The sequence below is a fragment of the Capra hircus genome, chromosome 5, assembly GCF_001704415.2.
Source record: "Capra hircus breed San Clemente chromosome 5, ASM170441v1, whole genome shotgun sequence".
NCBI classification, from domain to species: Eukaryota; Metazoa; Chordata; class Mammalia; order Artiodactyla; family Bovidae; genus Capra; species Capra hircus.
The window spans coordinates 6,006,251-6,034,054 of NC_030812.1; the positions used below are offsets into that span (position 1 = coordinate 6,006,251).

Here is a 27,804-nt window from a genome sequence, read left to right on the forward strand (position 1 = left end):
GGAGAAGGAAATGGCAACCCACTCCATTGTTCTTGCCTGGGGAATCCCAGGGACAGAGGAGCCTGGTGGGCTGCTGTCTGTGGGGTCGCACAGAGTCGGACACGACTGAAGCGACTTTGCAGCAGCAGGAAGCAAGGTTTTTGTTCCAGAGGGAGACATTACCTCATCCTCAAGGTTGCTTGATGCACGCACAGCTCTCAGAAACGTCTTACGTGAAGAGTGGTTAGGGCCTTGCAGTCTTCTCATATGCTCAGCAAGACACAGGGGAGCACCAGAGACCAATGGAGAAGTGTCTTACGTTCCATCAGGACGTGTTAAAGGAACTTACTGCAGGCAAAGTAGCTGGGTCACTTCCATGACGACAGGATTAAAGTGAGTGTAATTTGGAAGGAGGAGACCTTCACCTAACCTGGGTTTCTCATATTTCTCAGGTTTTCAAGTGGAAGTCTTTGTACTGTTCCTTAAACTTTATCCAGATAAAACGAACTAGGAAGGTTTAGTGCAGGTTTTTGCCTTCAGCAGTCTCCTGTTACCTCAAGATTCTTCATTAACAACAGATGATAATGCTTAGAGTCTCTGATTTCAGTTTGATTTCAAGTCAAGGTGTTGGTAATGAGTATGGGGCTTTGTTAAAAAACGTGCAGCTTATAAATTCTGAGAATACCCTGTGTGTGTGGCTTACTCTTGTCTGGCAACATGTAAGTTTTTATACTCTATCCTCCACTTTGTGACAGTTTACATCAGTGTACATTGATATGGTCCTTTTATAGCTGTTGTATTTTGGGGAGATCTTTAAGTTTATCTTCTAATCCTTCTTTTGAATTTCTAATTTTATCTATTGTGTTTTCAATTTGGAGCATTCTTTGTTGATCTCTACCTCTCACCCCACTTTAAAAAAATGTTTTGTTCTTACATCAGAAGTATCATATTTTATTTTGGGGGGGATATTAATCATTTGTTGCTCGGTCCCTCAGTCGTGTGCAACTCTTTGCGACCCTGTGGACTGCAGCACAGCAGGCTTCCCTGTCCTTCACCATCTCCTGGAGCTCGCTCAGATTCGTGTCCATCGAGTCAGTGGTGCCATCCAACCATTTCGTCCTCTGTCATCCCCTTCTCCTGCCTTCAGTCTTTCCCAGCAGCAGTCTCTTTTTTAAGGTTTTCTTCTCTGTATATTATTTATTTGGAGCTTCTGTTTACTTTGGTCTCCTTCCATATTTGAAGTTTTCTTCGATTATCTGATCATGTTTGACCATTCATACTTAGGAGAGACATAACAGACCTGATTAGAAGTTGTGGAACTGAGAGAGTTCACAGCAGGAACCTCCCAAATGTCCCTTCAGCATGTAAACTTTCGTTGCTGCATTTTCAGTGTCTCCTGTGTTTCTGTGATGTGATTCCTCGAGTCCCTAAACTTCTCTGGTAAAGATGCGCTGAATATGCCTTTTGGCAAATACTGAATGGCTGAATGTTAAAATCAGCAGGAGCATGAGAAGTTTAAGGACACTAGACTCAGTCTACTTTTAATAGAGTTTCAGTTATCACTTCACTTCACTTCAGTTATCACTGTAATATTGAGAATTTGAATAGTCGCATTTTAAGAATACATCACACAAAGAAAACTAGTATAGTCTTGTTGGCTGCTTGATTGCTTCCATGTCACTAAAATCCTACGTGTGTGTCTGTGTTAGCTGCTCAGTCGTGTCCCCCGCTTTGCAGCTCCGTTGGCTGTAGCCTGCCAGGCTCCTCTGTCCATGGAATTCTCTAGACAAGAATACTGGAGTGGGCTGCCATTTCCTCCTCCAGGCAGCTTCTGACCTAGGGATCAGATCCGGGTCTTCTGCCTTGCAGACAGATCTTTACTGTCTGAGCCACCAGGAAAGCCCAAAATGCCTGCTGGTGCTGCTGCTAAGCCGCTCAGTCGTGCCCGACTCTGCGCGACCCCATGGACTGCAGCCCACCAGGCGCCCCTGTCCCTGGGATTCTCCAGGAAAGAGCACTGAAGTGGGGTGCCATTGCCTTCCCTGCAAAATGTCTGTGGTGATGCTGAATAAATAATTACTTTCGGTGAGAATATAAGTTGGAAAGCAACAGTTTTTCAGCAACTCACGTTGACTTTGAACCGCTGTTCCTGTTCGCAGCCCAGCCTCTTGCCTCTTCCTTTTGCTGTAACTCTTGCCTTCAATCCCTTAACCTTCCTAGGGCTCTAACCATATTCTGGCTTGCTTCTCATTGGTGCTTCTGAAGACATTTGGGCTTTAGCTCTTTGCTTTTCCTCTTTCAGATATCTGTTGCTATCTGTCATTCACTGATACTCTCTTCTCAAACCTAGAGATCATTAGTACCTGGAAGTACATATCTTGATAATAACCTTCTTATAGTATTACAAGGAGGCTTAGGTTTAACAGTAATAATTATAAGATTTCAGAATTTTGGAGCTTTGAACAAAGATCTTCAAGCTACAAAGAATAACATAAAAATATGGTGTTTTTTTATGAAAAAGATGATAGAAGTTATTAGCATGCAGAAAAAAAGTTCCCCTATCCTTGTGGAAAAAAAGTTGTACTCTAGAACTTGGGAAATCACTCTTTTCCGTAGTCCTAGCATGAATTTGAAATGTGAGTAAAAATACCTCTCAGGGATACAGCTATATTAACTATAGAGAAGGCAATAAAATTGCTTTTAAAAAACCTCTCTAGTTGGAATTTTTAAGAAAATATTTCCTGTCAAAGCAGTTCTTTGGCAGTGCTGTACTTCTCGTTGGGCTCAAAAAACCCATTTTTAATTATTACATTGAAGTCTGCTGAGTATCTCAAGAAACAGTTTAGGAGTATTTGAATATTTGTGTTCAGACTGTCTGATATTTTGGACTGAAAATATGTTAGTCTGGAAATACTTTTAAGTCACTTTAAGCTATTCTATATGATAGAGTGGAATTGGGCCCATCATTGCATAATGCCTTAAAAGCACCAACTTAAGTATACAAAGAAGGAAATTTCTGAATCAGGCTCATAAGTATGAATGTATTAGATGTGTAGAACCGTGAGCTTTAAGAGTGAATGCATTAGTGACCTGGAAGAGTAATCGCTTAGAACAGCTTAAAGAACCCCTGTCAAATACTTGCCATCAAATGCCTTGAAATCATTTGTATTCAGATTCATTGCATTAATCAGTTTGAAAGCAAGCATTATATAAACAGCTAGGTCCTGTTCATTTCAGAGAATATCAAGACGTTACAACATTTAATTTGGTGAGCAATGAGGGTGCTCTTTCTTTTTAAAGCAGCATAACTTTAAAAGCATCGCAAATAAGGCATCATGAAAAACCTCTGTGTTACACTTCACAGTTTAGAAAACGCCTTCACATACACTGTTTGATTTAACCCACAGTAATCTTGTGAGGAAGGTAAAGCGGAGCTTCTGCCCATGGTGGGTTAAGCGTCTGGCCTGCTCTGCAACTGCTGTGCTTCCCAGACTTCTGCCTGATCCTGCTGTAGGATCCAAGTCTTGTGGCTCGGACTGCTTTCTTTCTTATATGATGGTGCTTTGGCTTTGCTGTTCTTTTTTGTAATTAAAAACATTGTTTTCCTTTTACTTCTGAAACAAACAAGACAGATACATTTCATATAAAGTTCTTCTAATATATTTTAAAACCTCACAGAAGGCTGTTTATTGTCAGAGGCGTGAACTAGCATGACACCTAAAATAAAGAATTATTTCTTTACTTTTTGTATAATTTCTTAAAATTGAACATGGAAATTGTCTCAATTATTTAAAATTTTGTCTTATAGATACTATATTTCGAAAGGTGCTATTGTGGATCAACTTGGAGGAGACCTAAATTCAACCCCATTGCACTGGGCCACAAGGTTTACATTTACTTCTGGACTTTTTTCCTCTTTTAGCAACTTTTTAAAAGAATGATATGCTGAAATGAATGGGAGAACTTGTTGTGCCGGTAGTTAATATCAATAATGTACTCACTTATTGCTGTCCGGGGTTACTTGTGTTGAAAGCAAAGTTTATTGTCCGAAGTGTCCTTTAGAAATTAACCATGCTGATGTTAATCCAGTTAATTTTAAGATGGGGTTAAATTTTGGAATACTTTTGCAGTCTATATATGTTTATAGTGAAAGAAGTATCTAGTTCATGGGACAATTAAGGTCATATTGGAATAGGATTAATAGAATATGGTAACTATTTAATACATATTTAAAGAAGGTATGAGTATAAATTTTCAAAGACTTTTATACCAGTTAAGACTTAAGAACATAAAATCCTAAATGTGTCTTGACGAATATTTGTTTTAAAATAACATAAAATAAGGTTTTTTCTAATCTTTCCTACCATTACCCTATTTTTTAAAAAAGATCTTTCCAGAGTTTCCTGTTTGAAATAGCTTTATCTATGTAAGTGTTTATTCTTTTGTGTTTTAGACAAGGCCATCTGTCTATGGTTGTGCAACTAATGAAATATGGTGCAGATCCTTCGTTAATTGATGGAGAAGGATGTAGCTGTATTCATTTGGCTGCTCAGTTTGGACATACCTCAATTGTTGCTTATCTCATAGCAAAAGGACAGGTAAAAAAAATCACAATGGGGTAGATTTTAATCAAAGTTTCTTCATGGTTTGAATACCTAAGATCATTGGTGTTGAGAAGTGTAACAGTCTAGTGATGTTAAAATAGTACTTTCTGATGAATGAAGAGAGTAAATAAATGAGCTGTTTATTGTAGTTAACATAAAAATACAAAAACCAGTTATGATCCAGATAGTGATTCGTTAAGTTGGGTTTTTTATTGCCAGTAGTGGTGGACATGAATTCCAGAAAGTAAGGGGGACAGTTTAGGTTGTCTATTTTTTCCCCTTAATTACACCCTTTGAACATATTATCTGAATTCATGTAAACTGTTTTGAACATATTACTGGTTGTTTTCTATATTAAGTCCCTCTCAAGGGGGATACGTTCCTCTCTCATTTTCTCTGTTTCTGATGTATAACATACTGCTGCTTACATGTCAGAAGAATTCTCATGATTTCAGTGGTTCTTCCTAATTACTCCTGAATATGTAGTGACTGTAATCATATTAAATATTATCAGTTTATGTGTACCATGATTTTCTAATAGCAACTGTATTCTGTTAAAAGTTATATCACTTAATTTTTCTTTCATGAGATTTTTTTCTAGTTGTACTTAAACATTAGTTATTTTAGCTAAGGATCTTATCGTAAAAGTAAGATAAATGATTTTAATACAGTGTTGTTAAAATATATTTGTTATTTTAATGTAAAACATTAGATTCAGGATTTGAATAGTATTTATTTTATGAATCCTTTGAGGTATTTGCTGTTGACAGTGGCAGTCAGTGATGACTCTTGTACACTATTGTTAAGAAAAGGAGGCTGAGGCTGGTTAATTGTTGAAAGGAGTTTTATCATCTGTTGCTGTGGTGAAGACTACTCCCTAAATCTGATGGTTTTAGAACAGCACCCACCATTATATTTCACAGTTCTCTGGGTTAACTGGGCGTGGCTGGGTGGTTCTTCTTGTGATGATGGCAGGGGGGACATATATAGGGGCTCTGCTGGGCTGGAGAATGGCTCACTTGCATACCTTGTATCTTGATAGGAATGGCCAGAAGGCTGGGCTCACTTGGGATACCAGGCAGCTAGGCCTCTCTCTTTCTCTCCATGCAGTCCCAGAATTTCTCCTTCTCCACAATACCCCTCCATGCGCTCTCTCTAGCAGGGAAACTTGGTGGTACAGAGCTCCCCAGAGAGCAAAAGCAGAAGCTGTCTGACTTTTTAAAGGGTTTGAACCAGCATGGCAACATTTCTGCTCAATTCTGTCAATTAAACCAAGTAACAGGCCCAGCCTGTGTCCATTGTGGGAACACAGAGGTTTGCACACCCCGAGAGGAGGTTCACTGGAAGCTGCCTTTGGAGACCAGCTACCAGGAGGGATCACTTTTGCTCTCCTACAGTTCCTTCTCGACTGGGGACAAGAGCAGTAGATGGCGCTGTTGCACATGACTTTGTCTTTAGTGGCCTTCTCTATCACAGACATAAGTTTACAATACATGTTCACCTTTTTCCTTCCAGTTTGTAAGTGGGTAGGAATAGTGGAGTAAAGTTTTGACTCTTTTTGTTAATTTATTGATTTTTGAGGTGTAATCATTTTAACTCTGGCATAGTATGTAGGCTATAAAATTCTTAAAGGATAGGGTTTTTTGTCACAGTAACTTCTGTGCAGTAAATACATGATGATGGTAATGAGTGTCTGACAGAAAATTCGTTTTCTTTTTCATGAGTAATTTTTTTTTCCTGCTTACAGAAGTAACATACTTACTGTAAAGTATTCAAACATAATAGAAAAGTATGGCTTAGAGAATGAAATCTCACCTTCCTTTACTCCTCACCCCCACTGAGATCTCTTCCTCTAATGGTTTACTATATATTTTTCCAGAATTTGTCAATGTGTATGCTAAAATATTATAGAAAGAAAACCCCTCTAATGCGCATTCCATTGTGCTTTGAGTGGGTTCCAGAGTCCTTCTCTGGCCTGTTGAACTGCGTGTGGTCAGCCCTGGAAACCTGTGATCTCATCTTCTGTCCTCTCTCCCTCCCTCACTGCTTTTACCGCACCTGTCTTGCAGCTTGCTGAACAGCTGTGATAAGTTTTGTCATAAGGCTTTTGTGCCTGCTCTTCTCCTGCTTGGTATTTCTTTTCTCAGTCACACAGTTCGCTCTCCTTGTCCCTCTCACTTTAGTCAGATGTTTGCTCAATTTTGATTAGTTCTGATTAGTTCCCAATTATAAGCAGTAATAAAATTATCATATTTCTAATTCCTTCTTATTCTTCTCCGCCTTATTTTGTCATCAGTCAGTGATACTGTTTTTCTTACTGTTAACTTTGTTCTGATAAATATAACTTGATTTTTCAGCTCTAAATAATATTCTTTGGTTCATAGCTATTACAGGGTAGACACTCATTATGCTTTCTTTTCAGCCTTTTCCCACCCCCGCCCCCCATTTTTTATCAATTGTGCCAAATTTACATTCTTAGAACATATAACATTTCCATTCAGTTTGTCATTCTACTCATCACAATTGTTTCATTTTAGTTATACTGTCAAATATATTCAGTGCTCACTACCAATTCTTTTGAATGATTTTCAGGGGAAAATGTTAAGTAATGGACCCTGTTGATCATGGAATTCCCATAACCTTTTGATCTGGGCTTGTTAATTCTTCCTAATAGAGAATACTCATACGTCCAGGCTGAACTTGGAAAAGAAGTACCAAGTTTTAAATCCTGACCCAAAGAGAGAAAAGGTTGATTTTCATTTTTCTTTTAGTACTCTAGAGGTGTGGCATAGTTTTACATTTTTTATTTATTAACATTTTTAATACTGTCACTTTTTAAAAACGATAATGCAGAGGCTTACGACTAAGAAGGAAGAAGATACTTCAGCATGAGAATTTACATGTTTGTTTTAATTGGACATCAGATTTAGTTGAGCTTTCTTGAAACCAGGGCAGTGAAGGAAGTAAAATAAGTGACAGTACTCAACTCTCATGTAAGAAACAAGGAAGTTTGTCATTTCTTCAGAGAAGGGGTTTTTTTTTAAGATTTTTATTGGGAAAAAAAACAAACATGTATAATGTAAGTATTGAGTGAGGTTACATGAAATATTCCCAACAACACCTGGAATAAATTTAGAAATGGATTTGTAGTGATAAGGCACAGCATTTAACTATAGTTTTCACAAGACAGACTAAAACTAGTGATGTCCAAGGAGGATATGTTATCACTTGTCTCGGCTCTTTTTCTCTTTACCTCAATATATTTGGACGTTGGAGACACACTCCCATCAGTGAGAGTGGCTTACAGAGAACTGTATGTAGAGTTATGAAGTGTTCTAACAGTGCACTCACTATAACTGCGTTCTCTCCGCTGGGTGGTAGATTAGATAACATATGTTGGATAACATCTGCAGGTTTGATGTAGTCCAGGAATAGGAGATGGGGACGGGACGAAGAGGAAACAATTTTTATTGAATGTCTGTTATAGAATTAGGTTGCCTTACACACATCATTCCATTTAATCATCAGGGATCTTATGAAGCCATTATTTGTATTCACATTTGTAGATGGGAAAGCTGAGGTTCAGAGAATTATAGTAATTTTGCCAATTTTACAGTTAGTAAGTGATGGAGCTAGGAATTCAAAATCATGTCTGTCTTGTTCTAACGCCCATGCCTTTCCCAAGCCTGGAAGAGTAGATAGGTAAACTTGTCTGTTCATTTAACAGATGGTTTTTGATTATTCTCCGTGCCCCGAAAAGTAGATACAAAGATGATTTTAAAACAATATTGATCTTTAAAGAAGTCCTGTTCTAGTTAATGAAACAGATGCCTCAGGTACATAGCAGAATCAAGCCAAATTGATTGCTGGAGTGGGTCAAGAAAGAATTTTAGGGAAGTGAAACGAATAGAGTCTCTGATACATTAGCATGTCTTAAAAGAAGATTTAGATAACTTGAGAAGAGTTTGGGTTGAATAGGTTGTAGTTTTAATTCTAATTTGCTAAAAAGAAAAAAAAAAAGAATTAAGCAAAAGGGAGAAAAAAATAGAGTACCAAGGAAAGCAAAAAGCTGGGTAGGAGAGAAAAAGTAATCATGGTTTCTACATAACTTTGTTGGGAGTAGTATTCATATATATTCATAGTAATGTAAGCATCAAATATTTACAGAGCCTGAATTATTACCTCTTCAGAGGAAGGGCTAGGAAGGGTGCGTGCCTGTGGTGGGCCAGTGAGAAGAGAGAGAACGTGCCATTTTACATGCTGAGGCTGCGTGAAATGTGGATGCTGAGGATAATGCCTGAAGCTGAAAAACCAAAAAGCGCCAATTCAGGTTTTTTATTTTAAGTATGTGGGAGTAAAAAGCGCAATAAATAATGAGGTTTTAAAAAATGAAAATGGTAGGGAGTAAGACAAAGGATTGCTTTATTACCTTGCTTTTTCACCACAGACTTTGTCGAGATAGTTAATTCTAAAAATATTTATGCATAGTGACATAGTGATAAGAAGCATTTTAAAACAAGGAACAAATTCAGTAAATTTTAGTAGATTCAGAACATTTGACTCTTTTAAAATTTATTGAATTTATTCTTTGTTTTAAAATGACTAGAAATAAACAGGGTTTTATTATTCCCTCATATACGAATTAATATAAATAAGTTTTTCAGAGACATAAGTCATTATTTAATCTGTCCATTGTGGGTGAAAGATCAAGGGTAGGTCAAGATCTTTAAAAGGCTGAGTGAAGCATCTGAAAAGAGAAAACTATAAATAGAAGTTAATTAAATATTAAATATATGTTTTTATTTATAAATAAGTAACATATCCATATTAATTTGAATATTTAATAATAATAAATATTGAATAGTTTTACTTTAAAGTTAAGAAAGGAAAAGTTTCATAAATCAACCTTGACTGAGTGGTGTCCTCATGTTGGCTTCTTTTGTGATGTGTAATAATACGTTTTTCTAAGTACATGTGGTAGGGACTTAGACATTTTTACTGTCTGACTTTTTACTCTATCAGGATGTAGATATGATGGATCAGAATGGGATGACGCCTTTAATGTGGGCAGCTTATAGAACACATAGGTATGTAACCATTATGAAATACTTATTTAGATCATTTTCAGCATGATAAAATGTAAAACAAGTGATGAGAAAAAGCAATTAATGTTATACTTATTAATATTTAAAATTCTTACAATGAATACATAGTATATAACACAGATTATCCTTTTGGGTATTTTGAGTCTTTATGTTTACCTTTATGTTGGCAATTGTCATACCCTTAAGGTAGTCTTAAGCAGTTTCCAAGAATGGAAGATGCTACCTTCTTATTAAAAGTATAACTCATTTTTTATATGACTGGCATATTGGCAAGTTTAACATTAATAAGTTGCCTTAAATCATTTTTGGAACAATCTAGATTTAAATTTAAAATTTTAATTGTTTAAGTATTTAAATACTAACGACATTAACTCCATGATGTAGAATATAAACATCAGGACCAAGTGTGCTCTCTCTTGGAACTAGTTTACGTTCTGTGATGTAGAACATACTTAATTCTTCATGTTAAAAATGTTGTCTCATTACTCATTATAAAGTTGTCGAAAATAGGTTAGAATAGAAGTGTTCCAAGATGGAATATAACCACAATCAGTTTAGTGTCTGTAATGATTTCTATAATTGAAATTAGGGTTGTTGTTGTTGTTGTGTTTTTTTTTCCTTTTCAGTGTGGATCCAACTAGATTGCTTTTAACATTCAATGTTTCAGTTAACCTTGGTGACAAGTATCACAAAAACACTGCTCTGCATTGGGCAGTACTAGCAGGGAATACCACAGTCATTAGTCTTCTTCTGGAAGCTGGAGCTAATGTCGATGCCCAGAATATCAAGGTAAAAATAGCCTTTATTGATTGTGCTTTGTGAAATGTGATTACCAAGATTGGAATTCTTTAATAAAACTTAGGTTTTTTAATAGACTGTCAGAGGTGGAAGAAACTTACTTACTCTCAACCCTTTGCTTCCATGCAAGAATTTGTTTTGAAAAACTAATTTATTTATTTTCATCTTTTAGTATTGAAGTATTTTTCAGATTTTGGTGACCTTTTCATTAGTGAATTCTTACTGACTTTTATCTCTTTATAGCTGAATAGATAGTTTTCTGATTTCTTTAAGAAGATTATTGCACTAAGATCCCACATGTGGCACCACGTAACCTAAATAAATAATATCATTGCAGAGAATCACAGATTTTTATCCCAAGTATGCATAATAACTTTGAGTAATTTCTTGACTTGGTCATTAATTATCTTATTTTTATAAAGGTCAAGACCTTTACATTTGATAATCACCTCTGTGATATTTGTAGGAGAATTTCTCTCCCCTAAATGCTGGAGTAATCCAAGAAAAATGTACCCCAAAAATACAAAATGTTAACATTTACACTCTGAGCATTTTAGAAATTTATAGACTTTTTTATGAATACCTGCAAGAAAATTCTGTTGATAATCTTAAATTTTGGGTAACCATTCTGTGTTAAAGCTTGTCTTTTAGCAACAGACTTTTTCTGTGAAATGACTTTAAAATTTTAAACATCTTTTAATAATGTGCCTTCTTAAATAACTTTGTACTTATTAACAAATGTTGTTTAATTTTGACTATAAGCCATAGTATTTTCTTAGTCATGCCTCTTAAATTTCTAAGGAATATATGCTATTTAAATATTAAAGGAATTTTAATTGCATAATCTAAAATGGCAATCAAAAAGTTGGTTATCTCCTGCTGGATCAGGGCATCTTTTTATGTAGCAGTGAATAGTTCTTTCTCTGTTCGATTACTCTGAGAAGATTAAACTACTAAAATAAAATAGCTTAGACTAATTTATTTATGATTACAACCAATTTTTAGAAATGAGTCTCTAACTGAAAGTACTTAGTTAAAAGTTAATATCAAATATCTTATTGGAAACACTAAGAAATTGAGAAAAGCATGTATTTTCTTTTACCTTTTTTCAATTTCAAGTCTTTTTGTCTCTACCCAAAGTGATCAGAATGGTCTAGTTACCTGCTGGTAAATTTATGGAAAGAGGACAGTCAACTTACCGTCATGTCTGACGTGTGATGAGCACTCCTTTAAATTTTGTTGACCGAATGAAGATTCTTGTCTTGAGCTTCACTCCTAGGCTGGTTTTCACGACTGTGGTGGCATACTTCTCTGCCACTTCTGAAATCATAGAGAGAAATTTTTGCTTTTCCAAACATTCTAAAGTAGGAAGTTCTGAAAAATTCGTAACGTTGTAATCAGTAAATTAGGCTGATCCCAGGCCTGAAGAAAAAGGAGGGAGGAGTTTGACTGACCCTAACCAGTCCCTATGAGAAAAAATTAACGAGATGACCTTATATTTTATGATCTGAATTGCTTTAGAGTGTGATTTTTCTTCTCTTAGCTACTGGATAGCCATTCCTAAAGTGAGTCATGCCTCAGGAATACATTTCCAGTATTTAGTGTTATATTTTAACCAGTTTCACTATGGCAAATAGTGTATGTCCACAGACTTTGCAAGAATCATATAGATATGTTGAAATTACAGTAGTACCAAAGAATTATGACAAAGTGACGGCAGAGTTTTATAATGTGAAACTAGTAGTATGTATTTTCAGAGCATTTAAAATGATCTTTTCTTAGCATATAAAAGTTTAGATAACTTTTCATGAACTTCAGTCATGAACTTTTAAGTATTTGAGATGTGGTTTGTAAGTGTAATGTCCTTTCATCTGGTACTCAAAATTAACCATTGTATAAACTTCGATAAGCGTTTGGCTTCCCAGGCAGCTCAGTGATTAAGAGTCTGACTGCCAGTGTGGGAGACTGGTGGGCTACCATCCACGGGGTCACAGAGTCAGACATGACCGAGTGACGAACGCTTTCACTTCCATACAACTCCAGGTGTAGAACATGATGATTTGACATGTGTACACCTTGCGAAATGACCAACATGTCCAGTAAACATCCATCACCATCACAGTGACAAATTTCTTTTTTCCCGTGGTGTAAACCCCTCAAGATTTGGGCTCCCCAGATGGACATAGTGGTGAAGATCCTGCCTGGCAGTGCAGTGCACCTGAGAGACACGGGCTTGATCCCTGGGTCAAGAAGATCCCTTGGAGGTGCGGCGGGGTCGGGGGATGGCAACCCACTCCAATATTCTTGCCTAGAGAATCCCATGGACAGAGGAGCCTGGCTTGCAAAGAGTTGGACACAACTAGAGTGACTTAGCACGCAGACGATGCAAGCCCTCGAGGTACCCACTCTTAGAGGCTTCTGAATGTGCACTAGAGTATTGGTAGCTGTGGGCTCCACTGGGGGCTCAGTTGTGAACAGCCTGCCTGCCAGTGCGGGGGATGTGACTTCCCGTCCCCGGGTGGGGAAGACCCCCTGGAGGAGGAAGTGGCAGCCCCTCCAGTATCCTTGCCTGGAGCATCCCACGGACGGAGGAGCCTGGCGGGCTGCAGTCCATGCAGCTGCACAAGAGTTGGACCTGATTTAGCAGCTAGATAACAGCAGTTATTAACTACAGTATCGTGGATTATATCCTCGTGACCTCTTTTTTTTAGAACTGGCCGTACCTTGGACTCCCTTCGCTATTCTCCCCAACTTCCCACACTGTCTCCCTCTGGCACTCAGCAGTCTGTTCTCTGTATTTATGAGCTTGCGTTTTGTTGATGTTTTGTTTTCAGATTCCACATGTAAGTGGTATCATAAGGTATTTGTCATTCTTCTGACTTACTTGAAGTGACACTGTTTTTAAAGGAAATAAAGTCTAAGGAGTTGCTTCAGTTGCTCAGGGAGCATTTATACTTTCAGAGTAAAAGCAATCTTTTTAACCACACTGGTTAAAAAATAGATTTTTGTTTAAAACTGTAATTTTAATGTGATTAAAAGGGTGAAATAAGTATCAAATACCTTTTCTACTGGAATCTGGCATTCCTAATATGCTGTAGTCTAGTCACCTTCTAGTGGAGAGTGTTCATTCATCCAGCAAATGTTTGTTCAGTGCTGGGCAGTCAGTGCTTAAGACAGACAAAGTCCCTATTCTCTCAGAAAATTACACTGTATTAAGGAAATAGATGATAAGTAAATTAACACACACCCACAGAGGCAAACGTGGTCATGATGAGGGCTAAGGGGGCTGTATCAGGTGAGAGTGATTTGTGAATGTCTCTGAGACAGGGATCAGTTAGATATATGAGAAAATAACTTTACATGTAGAGGAACCTACAAGTGTGAGGTCCAAGGCCAGGAATAAGCTTGTCATGTTAGAGGCGTAGAAATGACAGCTTTGACCAAGCAAGAGTCACTGAGAGAGATAGGTACCAGGCTACGATAGAGTACTTTCACTGTATTCGCAGTCATGAGAAGTAGTTGGAAAGATTTTTGTAGAATTGTTACGTAATCTTAGTGTTAAAAATATTTTTTTAAAATTGCTTTGTTATTTGGAGAATATATTGAAGAATTAAGAAAGTGAAAGGGGATGTATTAAGACCAGTTTGGTTCTTGTAATAAATCAGGCAAGTGATAATGTTACTTTTGCCTGAGATTGAAGTGATGGAGAAAAATGAATGATTTGGGAAATGATAATTTAGAGCAGAAAAGAAAAGGTAGATTAAAAATGAAGGTGAAAGAAAAAATATCAATGATTCAGTTTTGGTTTGAATAACTGAGTGTCTTGTGATATATGTTGAAATTGTGAAAATGGAAGGAAATAAGCTTTTTTGGGGCAACAGGACTTGGTTCTGTTTTAGTCATATATAATTTGAGATGGTACTTTTTAGCTTTGTGGAATGTCACATAGCTATGTGAAAAATTCGTTAAATTAAAAAAAAAAAACCAACCTAGATTGTTTGTCCTGGAATTTGACGGATTAAGTTGATTTATAGCTGTGTATGTTTCCTTTTTTTCATTTTAAGCCTTAAGAAAGTCTGGTGATAAACATGAATTGTACCAAGATGGAGCCTGTAAATCTGGATATGGCTTTAATAGCTAATAAAAGTTACATTCGTCAAAGAATATGAAAAATTATACTTTATGTTATAGTATTTAACTATTGATTATTTCTTCTAAAATAGCTATTTCCTAAATAAAATTAAGCATAAGTTTCTTAGGAATCTGTCTTTATATCCTTGTAAATTAGTTATTTGAGTGTTTCAGTTCTTTTAATGTATAAACAAATGATTCTATCAAAATAATAACTTATTTTGGAGACATTATTAAATGATAGATCACTTTAAAATGACTAATTTTATCCTTAGAGGGATTAGGAATGACCATATACCCTCAATTAGAGGTTCTTAATCTGGGGCCCACCAGTGGATTTTGGTCAAGGGGTAGGTCCTTGAGCTCTAATATTGTTAATGAATAAAGTATCAGCATTTTTCTGGCGAGGAAGTCGCCAGACTTTCATCAGACCTGCCTTAAAAGAGTTTAAAAACCATGTCCCTAATTAATGGTTACAAAGAATAAATCTTCTGAGGTGGTAATAATAGTGGGAGAGAGTGATTTGAGATACTTAGACTTTAAGAAAAATGGCCTATGCAGTAATCCCTTTTCACGGTAGCATCTCATTTGTGGATTTAAAAAATATATTTCACCTCCTTACACGTGTTTTTGGTTGATAAATTCAGATGAATTGAGTTTGGGGAGGGCAATTAATCTTGAGTGCTGCCTATATATTTATAATTTATTCTTTCTAAAATTATCAAAGGACATAATTTTTAGCTTGTGCAAAATGTAAAATTCCTGAGCTTTGTTAATTAATATATTGAAAGACTTTTGTATGGTTTCTTGAAAAGAACTAAGAAACTATTTTCAGAAAATAGTTTTCATTACCTCTTAGGTACCCGGCCTTGATGGTCTCCAAGGAAGAGCTTTCCTTAGATTTAATAATGAAATTCAACCTCGCTTAGGCAGAAAGTGGTCTTCCGCCTTCCATAGTGTTTATCTCACCAAAACCCCTGAAGGTCCTCTCTTACTAGTCAGTTACATGCTCTAATACTCCATGATTCTTGTTACTGCTCATGTATTCACTTGCTGTTTTGGCTGACACATGGAGTGTTCAAATATAGACTTGACCTGGAACCTTGGTTTTAGAATTTCTTAAATTAATTGCCTGTTTGTTTTGCCAGCTGAATAAAAGAACTGTGCAAAAGTAGTCAGACGACTAGAGGAGCAGCTGAGAGGCTCCTCTAAGCGCCCTCCATCTCTTTATCTAGGCGACCCTTAGGTGCCACATGGCCCCCTAGTGGAGGGGATGCTCAGCTGGACCGAGGCAGCCGCAGGATATGCTCTGGGAGTTGTTGCCCAAGGGAGTGCTTTCATTCAGGTAATCTTTCAGTTTGGTTCTGACAACCTAGGTGATAGAATTTTGGAATAGGTAGGGGGACATTTTAAAGTAAATATCCCTGTTTGTGGAAGATTCACCTAAGTTAGCCCATTTCTTATTAAATACTATTGATCTTTTTATTAAAGGATTGGTTAGGCTTTTTGTTTTTATAGTTGTGTTGCTATTGCTGTTGCTCTTGGTGGTAGTGGTGTGTTTATTTTGTTGTTTGATTATTTTTCAGTGTTTTCTAAAAATTGAATAAACTGTATTCCATATTTGATTAATAATTATCCCTCATAAGTAAGGCACCCAGGCCTCCTTATTTCTTTATTTTCATCCAGTTTCTAAAAATAAAATTTCAGTACTTTTTCCCATTTTTAAAGTAATTTTGAATATTCATCCTTAATTCTTAAAATTTTGGCAAACAAAATTATTTCTTTCTTTTTAAGGAAGTAGATAAAAGTGGAGACTATGAAATAGAATAAAAATGTAGGTATATAACTACCAAAAGGAGAAATATGATTTTTAATTAATAAAGGCATAAAGAAGCATAAATTTAGAATTGGGGACACTCATTCCTTGTTCCTTCCTTTAAAATGTTCTAGTTTTGGTCATTCACACTTCCTGGCATTCTTTCCCTTGCAAGTAAAGGGAGCTTCAAGCCTCTAACATGAGCCTAACTCTTTCGTTACTGCCCTCGTTCTCTTTGGAGGTTTCTGGATGGGTGAGTGAGTTTAACATGATCAAGAAGACCAACATGAGAGTAGAAGAAGTGGCGGTCTCCTCTTTTTCTCCTCTCTTCTCTTCTCTAGACTTCTTTCGGCACTAAAATTAAACAGAGGGGTTCCTGGCAGTTTGGTATTATAGCAGGATGGTTTGTAGCAATTACTGTTCCTAATGAAACCCTTAAAGAATTTAGAATAACTGCATAAACTTAGTGATAGCCTCTGATCCAGCAGGTGCTAAAATACCTACTTTTTGATTACTCTCTAAAATAAGTAAAAATGCAAGCCAGAAATAGTCTATAGAATAGGAGGTGTAAATATATTTTCTGAATGTACCTTAAGTAGAAAAGCATAAGTAATATATAATTTAGAGTCTTTTAGTAATTGACTTTGCCACATGTAAAAACAATGTTAATGAATTAATAGTGCTGTCCGTTTATCTTTGTGGAAGTGCTTTAATTTTAGCTAGTAACTAAAATATTCTACTTTTTCTTTGTTTTCTTTTTTTTTTGATGTGAATTTCTTCTGCTTATATCATCAGGGCGAATCAGCACTTGATTTGGCAAAGCAGAGAAAAAATGTGTGGATGATCAACCATCTGCAAGAGGCACGGCAAGCAAAGGGATATGACAATCCATCTTTCCTTAGAAAGCTGAAAGCTGATAAGGTAAGTCCATGACTGAAGGTTTTCAACAGATAGTCTTTTTGAGTAAAATTCATAAGCGTATTTTCTCAGCGTGTGTATGGGCTTTAGTCTTGGCACTGGCCAGTGCAGTGTTTTAAAGTATTATTTCACCCAGCTAAATAAAGGTAGAGACCAAAGTTTAAGAAGGATGGGTATATATGAAATTGTTTAGATGCCTGTTCACTACTAACATAAACTTTAATTCAGCTGGCCTTTGTCAAGTTTTTATAGAGAGATAATAAAACTTTTCCTTTTAAGTGTATTTGTTAGTATAATAATAATAACTTGTGAAAAATCTTAGTCCTTATATATTTTGAAACTACTTACATCTCTATAGTTAATTTAAGCTTTCCATTCTTTTGTAATATGTTGTAACTTTCATTGAGAGAGAGAAACTTATGCTATTCTTTATAGAAAGCTCATTTTAAATCTTCCGTAAAATCTTCAGTTTTAAACTGTGTGATTTTTGCCTTAGTTGCCTAATTGTATGATTTCAAAACTAAGAACATTTTCCCCAAAAGAAGGATCTGTATTCCTTAAAAATTTATTTCCTTAAAAGGTAAGACTAGCTGACTGATAGTTTTTGGTATATCTGAATAATTGATGAGACATTTGCTGACTTGTCAGTAATCACAAGTTGAATGGCATTACGCCTTGGGCATCACATATGTCTTATTCAGGCGGTTCTAATGGTGATACTTTTATATAAAGTTAACACTGATCTATCTGTTACCAAAACAAAATAAGTTTGGGGTAAAGGGAAACAGATTTGAAAGCATGCCTCATTGATATGTAGGATTTAGACTTCCTTAACGTCCTAATGAGCTGAAAAGTCCATTGGTCCATTACTTAGACATCAGAAGAATTAGATTTGTAGTTTATAAACTTGGCCATTTTTAGCCCCATATATGAGTCTGAGAAGCAGTTTTTGCATGTCATATCATCTTTTCATTTTACTATTTAGATATGATATTAAAAAGTTAATTATTTATTGAGTGGGCCCCAAAGTTTCTTCTGGTTTTTCCATACAGTGTTATGGAAACTTTTAAACAAACTTTTTGGCCACCCCAATACTCTGATGTTGCTCTGTCCTCCAGGATTAAGAGCAGTTTTGCTCAACAGAGTAAAAAATGGCCAATTTCTCATAATAACTAGGCCACTAATAAAAATGTCTTTTGTTACTCTGGAACGACTCATTGTCTTTGTGCTTTCATTTGCTTAGTGAAGTTTTAGATGTTTATAAAATTATTTATTATAGCAGTAATGAACTATATATCAGGGTTATGTGTTTGAATACAGTTTCTTTCAAGAAGAGAGCTGCATTAAAAAGTTCTGCACAATTTTATTAACATTTGTGTATATTACTGTGATCAGTTCAGAAGTTGTATATTCCTGTTTTTTTTGTTTAAGCTTTTTGCATTAGTAGCTTTAAAAATATTATGTAATCTAAAGCAATCACTAGATAAAAATTCATGATTTCATTAACTGGGGCTTTGTGAAATTAAATATTTGCATTTGTATAGACTATTCTCTCTCCATCTCACATTAGAAAAATTTAAATTATGAACATGACTGGATTTGCTAGTCTGTGAAGTATGTTCTGTATTTAAAACTAAACAAGAAAACGCCCAAGACTCAATAGCTTTTTACTAAAAATAAGTCAGCCCAAAAGGAAAAAAAATTATTTTTGGACACTGATAGTAGACAGATATGAAAGGAATCTTGATGAGTTATAAGAAAATCTCTAAATTAGTGTTTCTCAACATTTAAAAACCCAGGATCCCTTCTGTTAGCAGTGAAAATCTCACAAGGATTACTCTCTAATGTTTTTTATTAATTATGTGAAAATAAATCTGGGAAGATGGAGTAGATGTATTTTTCCCTATTCCTTCTTGCCAAGTACAACTAAAGAACCTGGATATTATGTACAAAACAAATATAGGAAGACTGAGGATGGAGAGAAGAAGGCAGAGAGTTAGGGAGCTAAGGATCCAAAGAGTAACGTGGTGGTGAGTTTCCTCTTTTTTCTTTTTTTGCTTCATATTTTCCAGAAGAGGAACTGACCAGGCCAACAACCCAGAATCATGAATGGGTACAGACTAAAACAGCTCCCCCAAAAGCTTGCCCTTAACCCAAAGACCACAAAAGAGACAGCATATTTGGCAAGGTAGAAACTTTTAGAAAATAAATTTCTGCTACAGCCAGAAACAACAGAAAAAACTGTGGACCCACCCTGACTCGTACCAGCAAAGACCTAGCTTTCCAGCCTTACCGTGCTACAGTGATGTGCCCCAGCTTCTCTCCTGGGGTGGGGTCAGGGAAGGTTGGGTAGAGAGCCGGGTTTTCGTCCACACACGCTGTCAGTGAGCTCCCTTCCCCTGCTGTGTTAGTGGCGATCATGTAGGAAACAGGAATGGGGCACTCCCAGCCAGGGAGGTCACCAGTGAGGGGCACTGGGGACTTGGGAGCCCCACCTCTGCCCATCAGTAATGAGGAAGCCTCTCCTCAGTGTCAGTGAGGCCCTCTCGGCAGCCTGGACTTCACCTCACCTGCCAGTAATGAGAAGGTATCCCTCTGCCTGCATCAGAGGAATCCACACGAAAGGTTTAAATACGTTCCAGTGTCTCATAATACCCCAAATGTCTAGGTTTCAAAAAGAAATTGTTCATCAAAACAAGAATCAAGAAGATCCGACTGAATGAAAAGAGAATCGCTAGATGCCAGTGTAATATCAAAGATGTTAGAATTATGTGACAAAAGATTTTAAAACAATCATCATAAAAAGCCTTCAGTGAATACTTATGAACACACTTGAAACAAGTGAAAAATAGAGGCTTAGTGAAGAAATAGAAATATAGAAATAGACTGTAAATAAGAACCAAATGGAAACTGTAAAACTGAAAATTAAAATAACCAAAAAATTTTTTAAAGTCAGTGGATGAGTTCAACAGCAGAAGAGAAGAGAAAAGAATCAATGACCTTGAAGACAACAAAAGGAAATAAACGATGAAAACAAACAGAAAAGAACCTTAGGGGCCTGTGGTTATAACAGTATATCTAACATTGATATGATTGGGGTTCCAGAAGAAAAGAGGGTGGGGCTGAAAACATGCTCAAAGATATAATGGCCAAAAAATCCCCAAATTTTGCAAAAGACAGACTTGTAGGTTAACAAATAGAACAAACCCTGAACAGATTAAACTCAATAAAATCCATACTGAATGTATCATAGTGAAACTTCTGGAAGCTAAAGACCAAAAAATAAAAATCTTAAACACCCCTTACCAGTAGGGATAAAACCATTCAGTAATAGTGGATTTCTATTCAGCTGCTGCATTTTCCAAATGCCAGATGGAAAGAACTATCAATTCAGAATCCTATATCCAGTGAAAATATGTTTCAGGAGTGAAGGAGAAGAACACGTTTTTAGATAAAAGAAAAGCCAGAGTTTGTAGACAGCTCAAACTACCGCACAGTTGCACTCATCTCACATGCTAGTAAAGTAATGTTCAAAATTCTCCAAGCCAGGGTTGAGCAATACGTGAACTGGGAACTTCCAGATGTTCAAGCTGGTTTTAGAAAAGGCAGAAGAACCAGAGATCAAATTGCCAACATCCGCTGGATCATCGAAGAAGCAAGAGAGTTCCAGAAAAACATCTATTTCTGCTTTATTGACTATGCCAAAGCCTCTGACTGTGTGGATCACAATAAACTGTGGAAAATTCTTCAAGAGGTGGGAATACCAGACCACCTGACCTGCCTCTGGAGTATGTCAAGGCTGTATATTGTCACCCTGCTTATTTAACTTATATGCAGAGTACATCATGAGAAACGCTGGACTGGAAGAAGCACAAGCTGGAATCAAGATTGCCGGGAGAAATATCAATAACCTCAGATATGCAGATGACACCACCCTTATGGCAGAAAGTGAAGAGGAACTAAAAAGCCTCTTAATGAAAGTGAAAGAGGAGAGTGAAAAAGTTGGCTTAAAGCTCAACATTCAGAAAACGAAGATTATAGCATCTGGTCCCATCACTTCTTGGGAAATAAATGAGGAAACAGTGGAAACAGTGTCAGACTTTATTTTGGGGGCTCCAAAATCACTGCAGATGGTGACTGCAGCCATGAAATTAAAAGACGCTTACTCCTTGGAAGAAAAGTTATGACCAACCTAGATAGCATATTGAAAAGCAGAGACATTACTTTGCCAACAAAGGTCCATCTAGACAAGGGTATGGTTTTTCCAGTGGTCATGTATGGATGTGAGAGTTGGACTGTGAAGAAAGCTGGGCACCGAAGAATTGATGCTTTTGAACTGTGGTGTTGGAGAAGACTCTTGAGAGTCCCTTGGACTGCAAGGAGATCCAACCAGTCCATTCTGAAGGAGATCAGCCCTGGGATTTCTTTGGAAGGAATGATGCTGAAGCTGAAACTCCAGTACTTTGGCCACCTCATGCAAAGAGTTGACTCATTGGAAAAGACTCTGATGCTGGGAGGGATTGGGAGCAGGAGGAGAAGGGGATGGCAGAGGATGAGACGGTTGGATGGCATCACAGACTCGATGGGTGTGAGTCTGAGTGAACTCTGGGAGTTGGTGATGGACAGGGAGGCCTGGCGTGCTGCGATTCATGGGGTCGCAAGGAGTCGGACACGACTGAGCAACTGAACTGAACTGCGTCCCGCCCTGAAAGTGGCTAAGAGGCGTTCTTTAGACAGACGGGAAGTGATAAAAGAAAGACTCTTGGAACATAATGTCAAGTAAGCAAAATTGCAGGCAGATGCAGTAGACTTCCCTCTTATTCTGCATCTTCCAAACTATGTGACAGTTGGAACAAACATCACAGTATTGTTTGCTGTGGATCTGAATGCATGTAGAAAACAGTTTTGAGACAGCTTATATTGTAGACAGGTAAGGACAGAGAGAGAATAATGGAGGTAAGGTTTCCACACTTCACTTAGATTGGTGAAATGATGACACCAGTATACTGTTCAGTTCAGTTCAGTTCAGTTCAGTTCAGTTCAGTTGGCTTAAAGCTCAACATTCAGAAGACAAAGATCATGGCAATCTGGTCCCATCACTTCATGGGAAATAGGTGGGGAAACAGTAGAAACAGTGTCAGACTTTATTATTTTGGGCTCCAAAATCACTGCAGATGGTGACTGCAGCCAGTATACTGTGATAAGTTATATTTATATTGTACTTAGAGTAGCCACTTAAAAAGGTCTTCAAAGAGATATAAATTCTGAAAAGCTTTTAAAGATAGTTATGAAAAGTTTATCAGTAACTCACAAGAAGATAGGAAAAAGAAAACAGAAACAAAAACAGAACAAATGGAAAACAAAACGTTAAATTATAGATTTATATCCTAACATATTGGAGAAGGCAAATGGCACGCCACCCCAGTATTCTTGCCTGGAAAATTCCAAGGACAGAGGAGCCTGGTGGGCTGCAGTCCATGCTAAGAGTCAGACACGACTGAGCGACTTGACTTTCACTTTTCACTTTAATGCATTGGAGAAGGAAATGGCAACCCACTCTAGTGTTCTTGCCTAGAGAATCCCAGGGATGGCGGAGCCTGATGGGCTGCTGTCTATGGGGTCACACAGAGTCGAACACGACTGAAGCAACTTAGCAGCAGCAGCATCCTAACATATCAGTAGTTAGAGTAACTGTTTGTGTGCTAAGTCGCTTTAGTCACGTCCAACTCTCTGCGACCCTCTGGACTGAAGCTCTCCTCTGCCCGTGGGGTTCTCCGGGCAAGAATCCTGGAGTGGGTTGCCGTGTCCTCCTCCAGGGGATATTCCTGACCCAGGGATTGAACCCTTATCTCTAAGTCTCTTGTATTGGCAGACAGGTTCTTTACTACCACTAGTGCCACTCGGAAAGCCCAGAATAACTATAAATGGTCTAAATATACCAATTAAAAGACCGATATCGGCAGTGTGGATTATCCATGACTCAACTATATGCTGTCTGTAAGAAACTCACTTCACCTACAAGAATATTGAAAAGTTACTTGTATGGGCAAGTAGCAGAATAGAAATGACGTATGATTCCAAAAGCAGGCAAAGACAGTACAAAAAGGAAAACTCCAGGTATATCTCATTTTATTGCGTTTCACAGATATTTCTTTCTTTTTTTTAACAAGTGAAGTTTTGTGGCAGGCGGCATCAAGTAAGTCTTGTTGGTGCCAGTTTCAACAGCATTTGCTTATTTCATGTCTCCATGTCACATTTTGGTAATTCTTGCAGTATTTCAAACCCTCCGCCAGCAAAAAGATTATGACTTGATCAAGGCTCAGGTGATGGTTAGCACTTTTTAGCAATTTTTTAGCAATATTTTTAAGTTAAAAGATATGCTTTTTTTTGACATAAGGGTATTAATACACTATAGTATAGTATAAACATATAACTTTTTTTGTTGTTGTTTTTCTATTTTCTTTTTTTATTATTATTTTTTACTTTACTTTTAAAATTGAAATATAGTTGATGTCCAATATTATGTCAGTTTCAGATGTACTGCATAGTAATTTAACATTTGTACACATGAAATGATCACCACATTAAGTCTAGTAGCCATTTTTCCTGTATACATTTGTTATAATATTATTGACCATATTCCTTATGCTGTTTTCCATTTGTTCTGTTTTTGTTTCTGTTTTCTTTTTCCTATCTTCTTGTGAGTTACTGATAAACTTTTCATAACTATCTATAAAAGCTTTTCAGAATTTATATCTCTTTGAAGACCTTTTTTTAGTGGTTACTCTAAGTACAGTATAACATCCTATGGCTTATTAATTTTATAATCGAAGGTTCTTAACTCTTAATCTCTTTCAGCCGCAGCCCCTTCCCCTCTGGTATCTCTGTGTCTGTTTTTGTTTTGTTTGTATTTTTAGATTTCCCATGTAAGTGTGACCACGTGGTAGTAATATTTGTCTTTCTCTGATTTATTCCACCTAGCATAATACCTCTCAGTCCGTCCATGTTGTCACAAATAGCAAGACTCCACTCTTCAATGGCTGAGTAATACTCCATTATATGTATAGATGACACCTTCTGTATCCATTCATACCTCAGTGGGCACTTAAGTTCCTTTTATATCACTGCTACAGTAAATGATACTGCAGGGAACACTGAGGTGTAAATATGATTTCTGTTTAGTCCTTTTGTTTTCTTTGGGTAGATACCCAGAAGTGATATTTCTGGGATGTGCGGCAGTTCTGGTTTTAACTTTTTGCGGACCCTCCATAGTGCCTGTACCGACTTACAGTTACACCAGGAGTGGGCAAGGATTTCCTTTTCTCCACACCCTCACCAGCGTTCGTGTTTTCTCATCCCCTTTGCTGAGACCCACTCTTGCAGGTCCGAGGTGGCGCCCTCTGCTGGTCCTGACCCGTGTCTCACCGATTAGTGGCTGGAGTGTCCGTTTCGGTGCCGGTGCTGTGCTCTGTTGGTTGCCGTACCTGTGCGGTATAATATGAAGTCAAGGAATGTGATATTTTGGCTTTGTTCTTCTTTCTCAAGATTGCTTTGGCTATTCAGGTCATTTGTGTTTCCATACAAATTGTAGAATTGCTTGTTTTAGTTCTGTGAAAAGTGCCATTGGTATTCTGATAAGGACCACACTGGATCTGTAAACTGCCTTGGGCAGTATGGTCAGTTACAATATTAGTTCTTCTAGCCTGTGAGAATGGTATGCTTTTCCATCTGTTGTGCCGTCTTCAGTTTCTTTTACCAATGTCTTAACAGTTTTCAGAGTGTAAATCTTCTACCTCTTTGGTTAGATTTATTACTAGGTATTGAATTCTTTCTGATGTACTTGTAGATGGGATTGTTTTCTTAATTTCTCTTTCTCATTGTTGATTATTAGTGTGTGAACCAACAGAGTTCAGTTTATTAGTCTTATGTCTTGTAACTGCTCAGTTCACTTGTTAGCTCTAATAGACTTTTGGTGATGTCTTATGCATGGTGTCATGTCACCTGCAAACATCGACAGTTTTACTTCTTCCTTTCCAGTCTGGATTCTTCTTTTCTTTTTCTTGTCTCACCGCTGCGGAAGAGTGTGCATCTTTGTCTTGTTCCTGACCTTAGAGGAAATGCTTTCAACGTTTTACTATTGAGTATGATGTTACCTGTGGGTTTGTCATGTATGGCCTTTTTTATGTTGAGATATGTTTCCTCTATACCCACTTTTGTTGAGATTTTTATCATAAATGAATGTTGAATTTTGTTAAAAACTTTCTATGTATCTCCTGAGATAATCATCGGATTTTTATTCTTCAGTTTGTTATTGTAGTATGTCATACTGATTGGTTGGCTGTTTGGGTGGCCCCAGGTGGTGGTAGGGGCAGTGCTTGCCTCGTGCTGCCCAGATGGAGGGTGGGGCCAGGTTCTGGGGACCAATAGGCTAGAGGGAGGATTCTAAAATGCTTCTTTCCAACCCTAGTGTTAGTGAAAGTGAAAGTTGCTCAGTCGTGTCCAACTCTTTGTGACCCCTTGGACAATACAGTCCATGGAATTCTCTAGCCCAGAATACTGGAGTGGGTAGCCTTTCCCTTCTCCAGGGGATCTTCCCAACCCAGGGATTGAACCCAGGTCTCCCCCATTGGAGGTGGATTCTTTACCAGCTGAGCCTCCAGAGAAACCTAGTGTTATTAGGGTAAAAGAAGTTCCCCAAAATAGCTGCCACCAATTTCTGTATATGTAGGGGTCTTTTATTTGCTTTCTCCCGCTCCAGAGGACTCTTCAAGCTTAGCTAGTAGATCTGTTCCAAGCTTCTGAGTATTGCCTCTTTGTGCTCGTACTTTGTAGCGTCTGAATTTTGCCAGTGTCCTTTAAAACAGAATCTCTGTTTCCTGTGGACCTCCAGCTCTCCTGAAATGGGTCCTGCTGGTTTTCAAAGCCAGATGTGTGGAAGCTTTTCTTCCTAGTATAGGAGGACCCTTGGCTGGGGAGCCCCACATGGGGCTTAAACCACGTCTTCCTTGGGGAAGGCCTCTGGGATTGTGATACTCCTTCCATTTGTAAGCCCACTGACCCTGGAGATGGGAGCTCTGGTTATACCGTGTTCACCCCTTCCTGCCATCTCACTGTGGTTCCACCTTTATTTCTTTAGTTATGAAAAATCTTTTCTGCTAGTCTTCAGGTTATTTTCCTAGAGAGTTGCTCTATAAATGGTTGTAAAGTAACTTGTATGCTGAAAAAATTTTAAATGCCTATGAAAGAAATCAAGGATGATCTAAGTAAGTGGGGAGACTTACTGTATTCATGAATTGGAAGATTCAGTGTAGTAAATATATCAGTTGTTCTCAAATCCTGGCAAGATTTTTTTCTTTTTTTTTTTGTATAGCCAAAGCTTACTTGGAAAGGCAGTAGACTTAGAATACCTAAAACAGTTTTGAAAAAGAAGAATCACTGTCTGCAGTTTTAACATGTGCTATATTATATAGCTTCAGTAGTCAAGACTCTAGTATTTCTGGAGAAATAAAATAACCAGTGAAACAGAATAGAGAGCCTAGAGTTAGAATCACGAAGATGTGCCCACAGATGTTTGACAGATGTATAAAAACGGTTCAGTGGAGGAAACATAGCCTTTTCAACAGTTGATATTAGAGCGTCTGGACATGCATAGGCAAAAAAATAAACCTCTACTCAGACCTCATACTGCATTAGTAAACTAACTCACAACTGTTGAAGACTTAAATGTGAAATGTAAAACCTAAAAATCTAGGGCTATGCAGAGATCTGATATAAAAAGCATGATCCATAAAGGTAAAAATTGATCATTCAGGTTTGAATCAAAATTAAAACTTATGTTCTGTGAAAGACTCTGTTATTAAAATGAAAATGAAGACTACAGACTGGGATAAAGAATTTACAAGCCACATATCCAACAAAGGGACTAGTTTCCAAGATATATTAAGAGCTTTCAGAACTCAAAAGTGTAAAATCAAATAATCCAATTAGAAAATAGTTTAAAGAAGAGACATTTTTACCAAAAAGGGTATAAAAGTAACAGGCACATTGAAAAATCTTCAACATCGTTTTAGTCATTTGGGAAATTCAAATTGAAACTGCAGTGACTTACTGTTACATACCTATCTGAATAGCTGCAGTAAAAAGTTACCGCACCGCCAGATGCTGATGAGGATGCTGAGAGACTCAGACATTGCTAGCAGACATGTAAAGCAATACAGCGCCCTGGAGAGCAGTTCGGAACACGTAGTTCCATACAACCCGGAAATCATACTCTTAAGCGTTTATCCCAGAAAAGGGAAAACTGACGTTCACACACAGATTTGTATGTGAATGTTTATAGCGTTCATACTCATGTATTCATAATATTTGTTCATATATTCATAATAGACCCCAAATGGAAAAAACCCCAAAGTCCTTCAGTGGGTGAATGATTAAACAAACAAACACATTCATT

The 27,804-nt window shown here is 37.2% G+C and overlaps 1 protein-coding gene across 2 annotated transcripts in view; it reads left to right on the plus strand.

The window, feature by feature from the left end:
• ZDHHC17 (zinc finger DHHC-type containing 17) overlaps nt 1-27,804 on the plus strand; it is a 101,726-nt gene that overhangs the window by 49,672 nt on the left and 24,250 nt on the right. For both annotated transcript variants that reach the window (XM_018047585.1, XM_018047586.1), the window contains exons 4-8: nt 3,788-3,865; nt 4,433-4,577; nt 9,606-9,670; nt 10,315-10,477; nt 17,229-17,354. In XM_018047585.1, the coding sequence (XP_017903074.1) occupies nt 3,788-3,865; nt 4,433-4,577; nt 9,606-9,670; nt 10,315-10,477; nt 17,229-17,354 (577 nt within the window). The remainder of the gene's footprint in view (nt 1-3,787; nt 3,866-4,432; nt 4,578-9,605; nt 9,671-10,314; nt 10,478-17,228; nt 17,355-27,804) is intronic.